Below are 14,565 nucleotides of genomic sequence, written 5' to 3'. Positions count from 1 at the left end.
CTAGCAATTCTACTCTGACCTTTGACATCTACAAGCAGTTTTTGTTCATACAGCTCAAGACATACAACCAGCCCATCTGGCACAAGGAGCATGGCACTTCTAAGGTGACTTAAGTTCCCTTTCTTTCTACCCTGTTACTCAGTTTGGACTTTAGCTCATCTTCACCACATCTAGATGCTTCAATGCAATGTGTTGCTGTCAGGTAAAAGGTAAATTTATTTATTTAGTTCCCCCATTTCTGTAGAAAGAGAAAAAAACTTAAATAAATTGGGCCCTATTTATTTTTAACTACAACCTGTAGGATACTGTAAAATGCACTAATAATTAAAACCGAAAATTTTGATTGCATCACAAAAACGAGCCATCACATTATTATGAATATATATTTTTGTGGCTTTAATTATATTACATGTACCTTATTATTTTCATAAATTCATTTAAGTTACTAAAAATGAGCAAGTTACAGAAGATTATAAATCTACAGCCCTTTTCTGCCGTTATTCTTCACTGCTTTAGGAGCTGTGGCTTTTCCTTTGGGTGCCACAAAAAACCCTTCATACCTGGGCATGTTAAAGAAGGCCAAGGCATGTTCAGACTGATGAGACCAAACCCTGGAGGTTTGTGGTTGACAGGCTCAGTGCATACCATTATCACTGTGGCTGCACACACCTCACCCTTTTCTGTCCTTTCCATATCTGAACTAAATATTTCAGTCAGAAATCACAGAAAAGTATTTTTTAAATGTCTAAATATGAAGAAATCTATCCTCTTTACGCACTTCTAAATACAAATACTACAAAAATCATGTTCCTGTTTTAATTTCGCTGTACATAATGAGTCCCCCTATTTTCAACGCATTAAAATGTTTCCCACCGTCTGTAATACCTCTCCAGTCCTACAGGGAGCGCCAAAGCTTTCCAAAGAAACACGCTTATTTATTTACCCAAACTCTTAATAACAGTTGACAATTATTTTCTTTGGACCAAAAAAAAAAGAAGTTAACCAAATTTTTTCTAAATTGTACTTTATTTTCTTTTAAAGACATATGTTTTAAAACAGCAATTGTTGAGAATAAATAAAGAAAAATGTTTTTTGTAACTTCCATAGGTACATTTATGCAATTAAAAACTCTATAATAATTGTGTTCATTGTTGTAAAGACCACAGGAATCTTTTCTTTTTTCCCCCTTCATAAATAAAAAAGAAAGAAACGTTCACATCACCCCAGCAATCAAACTGATTACCAAATAAATTAAACATAAAAAATGAAGATAGAAAAATTCCCAGCCCTTCCTTCCGTTTTGTTTTATTTTTAAACGTAGTGGCAGCAGAGAGTGTTTTTAAGTCCTCCATTTTTCAACCAAGGTATATACAGCGAGAGGAAATCAATTTTTCTTCCACTTTAATCACTCCGTGTTTTTACTTTACTTATAATTAATAAAACTAACTCTACATAACAATATTACCAATGGTAATCATACAGAATAGTATTTTCTTCTGCTGCCGACTGTGTAGACTGGCCTTTTCTTGGCGCCATAGACCACAAATCACACTATACATTACAACCCTGTTCAGTAGAATAACATCATTGATATGCTTTTTTTTCTTAACATGTATATCTTGTTGCCGACGATAGAGTATGTACATAATATAAATGGATCCAGCAGTGGAATGATAGGAACTCTGGAGCACTTCGGATACTGTGTGGATGCTGAGTCTGTTGATGAGTTTGTTGCTGGCTTTACAGCGGTTAATGTCGTTTCTGTAAGCGCATACACGGGACACTGCTTGTTGTAAAGTGTTGCTCCTGTGCTATACGGTTGGTCAAAACAACCAGACAAGGCTGGGATGTCCCCCAAGTGGTTTTCTTGATTGACTTCTTACGCTGTCCTGGAAATTAAGAAAAAGAAGGAGAGGGAAAAAAATGAGTTTTGTTTTTACCAAATCACAAAAATCAAGCATATCAATACACTTCAAAATTAAGTGTCTTGCAGTGCACACGGGATAGTATTTCTGCTGCAACTGTACTCACGTTCTTAGTCATCTCTCATCTCTTAAGCAAGGCAGCTTATTTTAAAACATGCAGGGTAGGAATTCTGGTAGAAATTGGCTCTCCACATTTTAGAAAATCCCCCAGTATAAATTATACTGTACTGTTGTTATCAGTTTACAATGAGCATCTTTAATCATACCAATAAGGGTTCAAGAAGATTTCTGCAGAGTCTCAAAAATGAGAGAAATATTTACTCCAATTATGAGAATAATTAAGGATCAAAGCAGTAAATATTAATATCTGGTTAGAATGCACATTTAAAGCCTTTAAGGAAGAGTGATCCTTTCACTTTCTGTATGTAAAGAAATCGAAATAAGGAAGGGAGTGATAGAAGGGAGGGAAGAGAAGCGAAGGAAGAGAGGGAGAAGAGGGAGGGAGGATACAAAGAAGAAAGAAGAACATAACCAAGGACACAAGAAGACAAATGAAAAGGTAGTCCATTCTGAAAAAAAATGTCTTTTCATACTCTCATTTTCTTTTTCTATACTTGCCAGACCTGGAAAACACTGAAATTAAATTCAATACTTTTTAAGACTGCATAGAAACCCTTTCATATTTCAAAATACCAAAAATCGAGGTATCAGTGTCACCATACGATTAGAGCCTCACGCCGACCCCATGCCTGTTTTTAGTATGTATGACTAATGATTTCCTATTCTTTTGGAGTCCCAGAATTCCTACAGAGGATTGCAGCTCCTCAGGCAGCAGCACGTGTCACAGAAACCAAATAGCTTCACCTAAAACCTTCTAAAGTGAGGTCAACCTCTCACAGCACATCCACAGAGTCATATAAACAGCAAGATTTATTTCACATCTATCAAATATAAAGAACATAACCACGTTTAGGTTTGATTTCACACACAAACACTACGCTGTGAACCACTTCACAGGGTCACATTTATGACTTAAGTCTTACAGAAACCCAACAAAGCTCAGGCACAAAGTCACTTGTAAATAAGTTACATCAAGACCAAAATCCAGCACTCACCAACAACTACCACACTAAACAGAAAGGAGGTGTAAGAATGATAATCATGACAGACAAAAATAAAACCAGCAAAAATCAAAAATGTTTGGAGGGAAAATCTAAAAGCTCCGTATTTGATGCCTTATGTAATTTTTTTTAGAGTGCTTTTTAAAAAAACAGCATGTCATGATAATCAGTTACTTACAGACGCTGAGGTAAAGTGACATTTATCAATCAGTGTTTGCAAGGATATAAAATCAGGACAAAAATAATCTTAAAAGGAAACTCACAACGCACCAAACACAGTTCATGGTCGCCACTGTAACCCGCCATGCAGTTTGAGCATGGTGAATCAAGGCAACGGCCCAAAATAATAATTAAACAAAAGTGCTAATGGCAACCATCACAGGCAATATCGCCACAGCAATCAACACAGGCCATGAAACTTACAACGCTTCAAGAAGGAAGGGGGCGGGGTTTAGCGACGAACATCTCCACGATATACGCATGGCGGGACAGTCTTGAGAGTGGTTGTTGTTTTGGTTTTTTGACTACTTATTTATGTTTTGCAGGAAAAATTGCAAGTCGCACAGCACAAAAACAATAAATAAAAAAATAAAAGAACAAATTAATGATGGACAGCTGCGACAGAACACTGGTTAGACAGAACATTTAAACAGAGCGAAAATCTCACTTCTGCATTCTGATCAGATTGAACTGCTCTCACACAAAGATATCTTCTAGATATTGTAAAGTATTTCAGATTGCTGCTTTGAGGTGCTGCCCACCTCATTAAAGTTAATCTACTGAGTTGTGTGAGCTCCAAATTACATCCACGTTGTATCCCTACTTTTCCCACACATATTTCCAGCTGTCAATCAGCCACTTCCAATCTTTCCAAACACATTGATTTGCAGTCACTCACCTCCTTCAGTAAGGCCTGTTGGCATCCTTAGGCCTCTTCAGCTGCACCTTCAGCCTCTTCATCCCGATCTGGAAGCCATTCATGGCCTGTATGGCAGTCTGGGCGCTGGATGGGTTGTCAAAGCTCACAAAACCTGAGGTGGAACGCAGATGCTTAAAATGTCAAAAAAGGTTGGCATTATTTATTAAAATCCCTTATCTCTAACCCCGTTCTTTGTGACTTACCAAAGCATTTACTCTGGTTGGTTGCTCGGTCGACAAAGACCTTTGCAGAAATGACATTTCCGAAGGGCAGGAACATCTGAAGGATCTCTGAGTCGGTGAACTCTTGTGGCAGGTGGTAGATGAAGATGTTACACCCCTCTGGACCTGAAGGCAAAGAAAAGAGGGTTAAATATAAAGAGCCATAGATAGTTCCCTTTATTAAGCTGTTTTTGAGGTATATCTCATGACTGTCACATCCATTACCTTGCAGAAAGAGTTCATAGTCAAGTCAAGTTTATTTATATAGTGCTTTTCAGCAACAAGACACTCAAGGCGCTGTACATAAGGAAAAACATTACAATGATACAGAAAATCAAACAACAGAGGTAATTAAAAAAATAAAGAAAATAGAATGATGGATAAGAAAACAAAAGGAAAATTGGACTGAAAACTTTACTAATAAGGCCACTCTAAAAAAGTTTTTAATCTTTATTTAAAGCAATTTAGGGTTTTGGCACTTTTACAGTTTTCTGGGAGTTTATTCCAGATTAGTGGAGCATAAGAACTAAAAGCTGCTTCTCCATGTTTGGTTCTGGTTCTGGGTATGCAGAGTAGATTTGAGCCAGAAGACCTGAGAGGTCTGGGTGTTTGATACACTGACAACAAGTCTGTAATGTATTTTGGTGCTAAGCCATTCAGTGATTTATAGACTAACAGAAGTATTTTAAACTCTATTCTCTGAGCTACAGGGAGCCAGTGTAAGGACTTTAGAACCAGGCTGATGTGCTCCACTTTCTTAGTTCTAGTGAGGACGCGGGCAGCAGCGTTCTGGATCAACTGCAGCTGTCTGATCGACTTTTTTGCCAGACCTTTGAAGACACCGTTGCAGTAATCAATTCTACTAAAGATGAATGCATGAATTAGTTTTTCAAGGTCCTGCTGAGACATTAGTTCTTTAATCCTGGAGATGTTCTTTAGGTGATAGAAGGTTGACCTTGTTGCTGTCTTTATGTGCCTCTGAAGGTTCAGGTCTGAGTCCATCACTACACCCAGGTTTTGAGCCTGACTGGTGGTTTCTAGCTGAAGCTGTGTGCTAACTTTTAAACGCTCTTCCTTTGGTACAAATATTATTACTTCAGTTTTGTTTTGATTGAGCTGAAGAAAATGTTGGCCCATCCATGCATTGATTTCTTCTAAGCATTTACCCATCGCTTGAATGGGTTCATAGCCACCTGGTGACATGTGTAACGTATAGCTGTATGTCGTCTGCATAGTTATGATAACTTTCGTTGTTGTTTATTAAAATCTGAGTTAGGGGGAGCATGTAGATATTGAATAGGAGGGGCCCTAAGATGGACCCTTGGGGAACACCACATGTGATTTTTGTGCTCTCAGATGTAAAGTTACCTACTGACACAAAAAAGTCCCTGTCCTTCAAGTAGGATTTAAACCAATTGAGTGCTGTACCAGAAAGGCCGACCCAGTTTTCCAGGCGTGTCAAATGCTGCACTAAGGTCCAATAATACCAGCACTGTGGTTCTTCCACAGTCTGCATTTATACGGATGTCGTTGAACACCTTGACAAGAGCAGTCTCTGTACTGTGGTGAGCAGGAAGCCTGACTGGAAGACATCGAAGCATCCATTGCTTTCGACATGTGTACTTTTTTAGAGGTCGCATGTAAAGCCAATGATCTGTTCATAAGGGAAAATGAACTGTTCTGATCCCTAGAAAGTTCAAAATCAATGCTTTTAACTTGACCTTTTTACATTCAATTAGTTAGAAAACATGTTTTTATTAAGTTGTTGGTATCAATTCATTATACTGCAGTGACTTATGATAGTGGAAAAATTTAAATAGGCCATCCAGAGGAATATCACTAATAAACATATCAACACTTTCAGAACTGGGTTACCTCTGGATATCATCGGGATATCATTGGTTCTTCTTATGTGTGCCCTGAATCAACTCATTGTCTATGAAATGTCCAGTTCAGAGCAGATCTACTCTTGTCGGGTCAACATTCCACACTTGGAGGCGCCTGAAATGTTTTCCCAAGAGAAGATAGCTCTTTTCTCTTCAGGGCTTCACATCGTGCTGACCCCCTTTGGATATGTGATGTTCAAGGACTGTTTTATTTTCTTATCTCCTGTGTTGTGAATTACATTTTCAGCTGTGTGAGAACTATAAAAGGATTGTAACTCCCTGTCTGTCTAGGGCAGGACTGTCAGACTGAGACACTGGTTTGGTTGTATCCTCTGTCTGTTCTCAATTCTTGCAAGAATTTAATAAAAGTGCCACTTTGATTCTCACCGTTCTCCTTGTTAAGTGATTTTCTTAAGGTGCATTCTGTATTTTCCATTAACACTTATTACACGGTTGTGTACTCCAGTGTAATTATTAGTTCTATATAATGCCAAATTATGTTTAAATCCTTTACAGATTAGGTGTTTCTGGTACACTTGTCAGGGAAGTGCAGTTTGCTTTTTCAGTTAGAAATTCCTTTTATTATTTTCAAGCATTTAAGAACAAAACCTAAGTTGTTGCAACAAAAATGAGCACAAAATTCATATTTACTCCAACATTCAAGCCAGACCTGACAGTCAAAGTTACCCTCATATCATGAGTGAAAATAAAGCAAAGAAAAAAAACTAACTCCTTTATCAACCACATGGTTTACAAACCTGTGTAAAACATGATAAATGCTGGTCGAGGCAAACCTTAAAAAAACCACAGCAGTGTTTGTCTATGATTTTTCTGTTTGAGTTTACCTTCTCTTTGCTGGAGCTGCTGAGGCTGCTGTGGCTGCTGAGCAACCAGGGTGTGCTGGTGGGGGAACGGCTGTCCCACCAGGCTGTAGGCAGCAGGGTACGCGGCTAATAGTGAGGAAGGACAGACAGAACATTATTTTTAAACAGCCTTTTTATCCAACAAACATCAGCAGCAGTTACATATCTGCAAATAAATGGTATGTTATGACTCAGTTATTAGCATTAATTGGACTGCAGGGCTAACCTGTATAGTGCTGCATGCCTGTGTAAGCTTGCTGCAAGGGATCCAAGACCGGACTCTGAGCTGTGACACAGTAGACATACAGTCAACAAGTGCTCAATGCATAACAAACTGAGTCACAAATGCTATTCAGGGCACATCAGCATGCTCCAAATCACATTTGGGGCTTTAAATTTATTCAGTTTAATTTTAATTAGGCCCTCATGTGCTGTTTCTTTGAGCGTTAATAAAGTGGAAGCATGAGGCTTTGTAAACTAACATTGGAACCTGGCAAAAAAGTGATGTCCATACCTTGATAGGCATGAACTCCGTTAGTGTACAGGGCTTCGGTGGCTGACTGGCCATTGGGCGGCGCTGCCACAGAGGGGTAGCTGTTCAATGCGATGGATGGAGGCAGAGCAGGGACAGGTGTGGCCGCAATGGAGGGAGGAGTGCTGGTACCTGCAGAAAAGTTCAAAGAAAAGGAAGAAGTTTTTGTGTTTAATTCCAGGGTGACGTGCACACAATCTGCTTTATAAGGACTGCTTTAATTATTGTGAACTGGAATTCTCTGGATTTAAATCTCATGAAATTAAAGGCATGTGTTAATGAGAATATTGTGTTGTTTTGCTAACATAAGTTAGAGATAACACGTCTTTTTAAAATTCTGAATTAAAAAAAATAATGAAAATGTGGACACTGAGGATATAAAAATAAAAATGGAACATAGAAACCAACCAAACTTACAGGCAGGTCTCTCAAGGTCCAGCTACAGCATTTCAGTCAAATTGAAGTCTGGACTTTGACTGGACCATTGCAGTGTATTGATTTTTTAGTCATGTTGTAAATTAGCTGCTCTGCTTAAGATCACTGTCCTGTTGTATAGCCAACTGTTGATCATTGTCAAAAATATTTAGATATTTTTATTTGTTTCCCTAGGTTGAAACATACTCAAAACATACCGAACCGCGCCTTTAAAATTAAGGTACGTATTTAACCGTTATTTTTGTGTACCGTCAGACGCCTGGTATTTATGTGATGAGGATGCAGAAGGAGCAGGAGAAAGAAAAAAGTGTGAACAACAGTTTATAGGTCCTATAATAATAAAATAGTGGCAGCACAAAGCATAAAACAACAACTTCAAACCCACTGTTTGATGAGCTTAACTCTAAAACACAGTAATAGGATTTCTGACTATACTTTCCAAGATACAGGGGTTGGACAATGAAACTGAATGAAACACTTGGTTTTAGACCACAATAATTTATTAGTATGGTGTAGGGCCTCCTTTTGCGGCCAATACAGCGTCAATTCGTCTTGGGAATGACATAGACAAGTTCTGCACAGTGGTCAGAGGGATTTTAAGCCATTCTTCTTGCAGGATAGTGGCCAGGTCACTACGTGATACTGGTGGAGGAAAACGTTTCCTGACTCGCTCCTCCAAAACACCCCAAAGTGGCTCAATAATATTTAGATCTGGTGACTGTGCAGCCCATGGGAGATGTTCAACTTCACTTTCATGTTCATCAAACCAATCTTTCACCAGTCTTGCTGTGTGTATTGGTGCATTGTCATCCTGATACACGGCACTGCCTTCAGGATACAATGCTTGAAACATTGGATGCACATGGTCCTCAAGAATGGTTCGGTAGTCCTTGGCAGTCCTTGGCCCATCTAGCACAAGTATTGGGCCAAGGGAATGCCATGATATGGCAGCCCAAACCATCACTGATCCACCCCCATGCTTCACTCTGGGCATGCAACAGTCTGGGTGGTATGCTTCTTTGGGGCTTCTCCACACTGTAACTCTCCCGGATGTGGGGAAAACAGTAAAGGTGGACTCATCAGAGAACAATACATGTTTCACATTGTCCACAGCCCAACATTTCCGCTCCTTGCACCATTGAAACCGACGTTTGGCATTGGCATGAGTGACCAAAGGTTTGGCTATAGCAGCCCGGCCGTGTATATTGACCCTGTGGAGCTCCTGACGGACAGTTCTGGTGGAAACAGGAGAGTTGAGGTGCACATTTAATTCTGCCGTGATTTGGGCAGCCGTGGTTTTATGTTTTTTGGATACAATCAGGGTTAGCACCCGAACATCCCTTTCAGACAGCTTCCTCTTGCGTCCACAGTTAATCCTGTTGGATGTGGTTCGTCCTTCTTGGTGGTATGCTGACATTACCTTGGATACCGTGGCTCTTGATACATCACAAAGACTTGCTGTCTTGGTCACAGATGCGCCAGCAAGACGCGCACCAACAATTTGTCCTCTTTTGAACTCTGGTATGTCACCCATAATGTTGTGTGCATTTCAATATTTTGAGCAAAACTGTGCTCTTACCCTGCTAATTGAACCTTCACACTCTGCTCTTACTGGTGCAATGTGCAATCAATGAAGACTGGCTACCAGGCTGGTCCAATTTAGCCGTGAAACCTCCCACACTAAAATGACAGGTGTTTCAGTTTCATTGTCCAACCTCTGTAAGTTCATTGCACCGGAGTGTGATGGAAATTCTTGCAGTAAGCATTCCACAGTGTATGACCTTTGGGTTACCTCACTCCTGTGAACATCTGTGTTATTGGAGAAAGCTGTAAAAGTCATTATCAGAAGTTTAATGGTTAAGGCCATTTTTCAGGGTGATGCCTTTGGGAGAGTAGATGGTTGTTCCTAGGTAACCTTGTCACCTTTGAACCCGAGAAGGGTCTAGGGTCGTAAAACACAGACTCTTTGCAGTTGAGATAACACTGTCTTGTTCTGGTATAAATACTGTGTGTAAATAGCGTTCGGGGCTCTGTTCAACTGACTTGCTTGGTGACAGAGTCATTAAAACGCTGAATGCCTTTGAATAAAACTTATTAAGACAAAGTCCGGATTTTCTCTTGTTATGAGTCAACTTCTACCCACTTTGATAAGAAAATTCCACAACAGGAGTAAGATTATTGCCTAGGACAGCATGCTCAGTAGTGTGCAGCATTTGGAGAGAAAACCCCCTCAATTGCATCCCCTAATGCAGATGATAAGCTGATGATAGGTCCAGGTGGCATTTTCTCTTTAACATTAAGGCTGGATCTGATGGTGGAGGTGCAGAAACCTCTCATTTATGTAGAAAAACATCCTTGTTGGTATCACTCCTAAAACTGTGATAGGTTGGCTAAGGCAGCAGCAGAAAAACTAGTTTAAGTCTAAAGGTGCAGTAGTGTCATGACTACTTCCTCATTGGAAATATGTTTTTCAAAACTACCACAATCCAGCATGGGGATCCTGGAGACCACAGGATGGCCATGTTTTGATGTAAAATAGACATAAAGCCTCTAGAGTTATAAATGGAGCTCTAGGGGTTTTCAGAGTAAACCTCATGGGAGGAGTACTGGCATAATAGTAGAACACTGAACTCTATAATGTTTGGACATGCACTTGTAACTACTTCCTAAATTGTTTGTGCTGAGTATCAGCCAGAACTGTGGCCATGTAAGTCACCATTATTTTGGTAATAGTTGTAATAAACGTTGTGCCGGTTTTCTCAAAGAGCTAAAAGCTTTTTCTCTCCGTTATTCTGGAGCCATTTTCTACCATCAGACTGTGGTGGCACACATTTTTTACCTCATGAGATTTCACTTCGATAATAAATACACAAATTATGCTGCTGGGTTTTTCTGTCTCACTGACAGCACACATTTAAAAGATCCAGATCAGCAAACTGCCAAAACCTCCGTTTTTATAGAGAAGCTCAGACTTGTTGATGATCACTTAATCAATATATTTGATCACAAACATCTGCTGCTTCTACTCTTTATTCTTCTAGAGCTAAGAACATTATTTTTACTCTGTCTTCTGCGTTTTGATTCAGTTCTGGTTAAAAAATAAATTATATGATGTGACGCGTTGCTGTTTATCTGATGACTATTTTAAAAAAAAAACGTTAAACATCTAATTAAAGTACTTTAGTAGTTATGGATAACATTACAAAGAAATGCGACAATCAAATCAAAAAAGACAGCTGAACAAATTTGCTGTGTTGTTCTCTTGGGTCCTACTCTCCTTATGCATCTGTCCTCATATTTCAAGCAGAAATCTAATTAAGGCAAGCCAGGGCCAGAGTTGTCTGGCCCTCATTACCTGAGGACGGGGTGATGGATGCAATCGGCGTGGCGATGATGCTGCTGGGGTTGAGTGCGGCGAGCTGCTGCATCTGAACAGCCGCCACTGTGGCAACAGGAGACAGGTAGGCCGACTGAGCCACCAAGGCCTGCTGCTGCATCAGCTGGAGAGTAGACAGAGAGACCAATGATAAACACAAAAGAAACTAGACAGGAGCGAAAATGTTTGCTTCTGGTTGATCTGTGGGTTTCTATAACTGTAAAGACAGCTATGTGCTTTGAAGGGAGTCTTCAGATGCAATCACAATTTGTTTAAATATTCCTAATTAAGAAAGCAAACTCAGAGAGTGATAAAGGCTTTGAGCTCAGTCAGGAGTCAGCATGTTTGAAGGTGACATCTAAACACCCCGCAATGTGGCACAATTCTCTGTAGTACCTTGCTCCACTTTTTCAAACCAGTGTAGCGATCTAGTGATCTTCGTAATCAGTCATCAAGGTCACTGGGGGTGGGGGGATCCACGCTTTGCCCTCACTTAAAAATATCCTTGATGGACTTTTTAGATCTAGTTGCGCCAACCTCTTATCCACAGAAATGGCAGCGGAGATTTTTCAGGTTATGAATATGCTATGCTCAGAAGAGTCCAGCCGGTCTATACATGTCAATGTTTCTCTAATACACACCTAATCAACATCTTCAGACCAGGGGAACAGTTGTATATATAGAATTGGCATTTCAAAAAGTCCTTTGTCAGATGGGGGTTTTTAAACTGCAGCATTGTCATCGGGGCACAAACAAAGACCCTCAGTCGTAAGGGATGCCTGGTGCAGCATCTCCACATAGCCAGCCAAGGTTTGACGCCATCATACAACCAGAGGTTCCACTGTGCCATTAAAAGAAAAAGCTCCTCAGATCATGATGGGAGCCTCCTTCACTGTGCTGCAGAAAAAACATCTCCAGTGGGATGTCCTTGTCTTGGTAGTAGCGTTGGAAAAACCTTTGATTTTTCTGATAAATATGTTTCGATAATTTTTCCTACTCTGTTTTGTGTCTTGCTTCACAGTGCAAAAAGAAGGAACAAGAGTTCCTTCTTTTTGCACTGTGAAGCTCTTTTTAATACCTTGTTATGATCCACCACCACGAAATACGAATACTTATGATTTCTTCTCTCAGCTTAAGACTTTGATCAGGAGTGCCAAAGTTCTCCAATTGATCTAAATGTATTCATCCAGAAGACCAAAACCTTTTAAAAATAGTACATAAGTAAGCTAAGTTTCTTTAAACTATGTATTAATATTAAAATATATATGAATATTGTTGGCACTGTTTATCTATCTAGGTCTAAAGAATTGCTTTTGATACTGACTGTCTAACAGGACACGATCTTATCATCCAAAGCCTGCTTTTGATTGGGTGATCAGCACATCGTGACGGCTCCTTCCCTGGAAGCTCTGGGTCCAGTGAGCTGCTGGGGTTCTGAGTCTCCGACAGAGAGAAAGAACCAGAGAACCCAGGAGAAGCCTTGCCCAATGGGTTCAGAGCCAAGACCGATCACCCTCTCAAGATTTAGTTACAATAACTGTTTTTATTTGCTACATTTTTCTTATTTTTGTGTGATGTTTCTGTAAAGTTGTTTTGTGTTTTTCCTCCAACTCAGTTCATTTCAGTTTATTATGTATTATAACGTGCCAATTTACAGAAAATGTTGCCTGAAGGCCCTTTACAAAAAAGAATCCAATTTACACTCATAAATTTATCGTCAATTCAATCCAATCATGTTGTATCCAACTTAGCTCCAAATCCAAAGTGAAGAACCACTAAGACATCCAACAAACTGGCCCAGAACCTCGTGTCTTCTGGTCTGAATGATCTGGCTAGAATAGCAGCTGTCTGTGTCAAGATTTGGCTGTCAGCAAAGCAAAGAGAGAGGAATTTGGGACTGGCACACCCAGACTTATTCAGTCAGCTCCCTTAGAAAGCCAGCAGCCTGACCCTGGACCACACAGTGAGGCTTTCGATTCTCTCTTTAGTGGTGGTTCTGGTGTTGGAAACGTATGACTGGAGTTGATTCCACAACCCTTAAGATTAACATTACGGACGTTTTTCTTTATGACTTTAAATGAAGTGTAGTTATTTTTATAATGCTAAATAAATCCTAATCTGAGAATTATACATAAATCTCCTTGCTTCTTTAAATTTGTGATAGAAATTATTCAATAAGAATGGAAGAATTCATCTTTCAGACTGAATTGTGATAGATTATTAGAATGTGTTCATTTCATTTATATAATTTAACATAGCAAATCCACACTACGATGGTCTAAAATTTATATTCTCTAATTATTTGATTTTACAAGGTTGTTTTACGGGTTTGTTTGACACTAAATAGTGTAACATTACTCTTCAATAATCTCCTCACGCCACAAATTAAACAGCTGTAAATGAGGCACAACTTAAGCTATTTGTAATCAACTAGTGGATATAATCTTGCACAAATTTAAAAAGCGATTTGGACTTTTTCCAAGTAAAACGGTCTCTTAAGTAGAAATCGTGTCAATCAAATGGAGCATATCTTATTTAATGAGCTTTGCCTTCCAGCTAGTCTGCTTTATCTCCTTCTGAAACAGATCAGACCAGTTTCCACTTCAGGAACTTTTTCCAAGAACCAGCGTAGTATTCTGGGGTCATCACAGTGTAAAGCCCTTCTTATGGTTGTATTTTCTCTTCACAGTTTTAACCTACTCTGCTTCTAGTTCATATTATCAGTTTAACCATAAAATACTTTTTTCTTTCAGGCTATCTGTGGAGTTGAAGGGAGTAAATGCTCCAGCTAAAGTAACGCCCTGGAAATATGTACTGTTTACAGATTTTAAGTTTTAAAAAAAACAAGACATCCTGCAGCTTTACATCAGCTTAATTAGTCTAACATTTGTCAATGTTACACATTTTCCTAAAGCTGGGAGGGATTTTAAATCTGTTTTAGACTATGATCACTTAGGAGAAATATGAACTTATGGATTTAGATCCTCATGTCATAATCCCGATTAGAGCTCTGATGCAAATGGCATTAATGGGGGAAGTTTGCATTGTTTAATATATTCAAAATGTTTTTACATAAACTCTGAAGGGACATGAGTGAAGCCACTGTAGAAGAATAATTGATTACCATTTTATTGCTAAAGATCAGAACAAGTCATTTAAAATTCACTGCAGTTCCAGATTTCAACAAAGTTTGCGTTTTTTACTAATGTTTTAGACTGTAATAGCCATGAAACAGAACCTACATGAACGGCTGACTTTAAACGTGTTATTTGCAAACAATAGGTTCA

General features: G+C 39.2%; 1 protein-coding gene across 2 annotated transcripts in view; it reads right to left on the bottom strand.

Annotated features, from left to right (window-relative positions):
- Positions 1–998: 998 nt before the first annotated feature.
- The window catches only part of celf3a (cugbp, Elav-like family member 3a), a 46,795-nt gene continuing 33,228 nt past the window's right edge, over positions 999–14,565 (bottom strand). For both annotated transcript variants that reach the window (XM_047382946.1, XM_047382947.1), the window contains exons 8-14: positions 11,258–11,402; positions 7,450–7,599; positions 7,162–7,221; positions 6,918–7,022; positions 4,169–4,312; positions 3,945–4,077; positions 999–1,889 (exon numbers count right to left, since the gene is read on the bottom strand). In XM_047382946.1, coding sequence (XP_047238902.1) covers positions 3,950–4,077; positions 4,169–4,312; positions 6,918–7,022; positions 7,162–7,221; positions 7,450–7,599; positions 11,258–11,402 — 732 coding nt within the window. In that variant the 3' untranslated portion in view covers positions 999–1,889; positions 3,945–3,949. The remainder of the gene's footprint in view (positions 1,890–3,944; positions 4,078–4,168; positions 4,313–6,917; positions 7,023–7,161; positions 7,222–7,449; positions 7,600–11,257; positions 11,403–14,565) is intronic.

Source organism: Girardinichthys multiradiatus, chromosome 13 (assembly GCF_021462225.1).
Source record: "Girardinichthys multiradiatus isolate DD_20200921_A chromosome 13, DD_fGirMul_XY1, whole genome shotgun sequence".
Lineage (NCBI taxonomy): Eukaryota > Metazoa > Chordata > Actinopteri > Cyprinodontiformes > Goodeidae > Girardinichthys > Girardinichthys multiradiatus.
The sequence above is the reverse complement of the archived record's forward strand: the minus strand, read 5'-3'. Positions and strand labels throughout refer to the sequence as shown.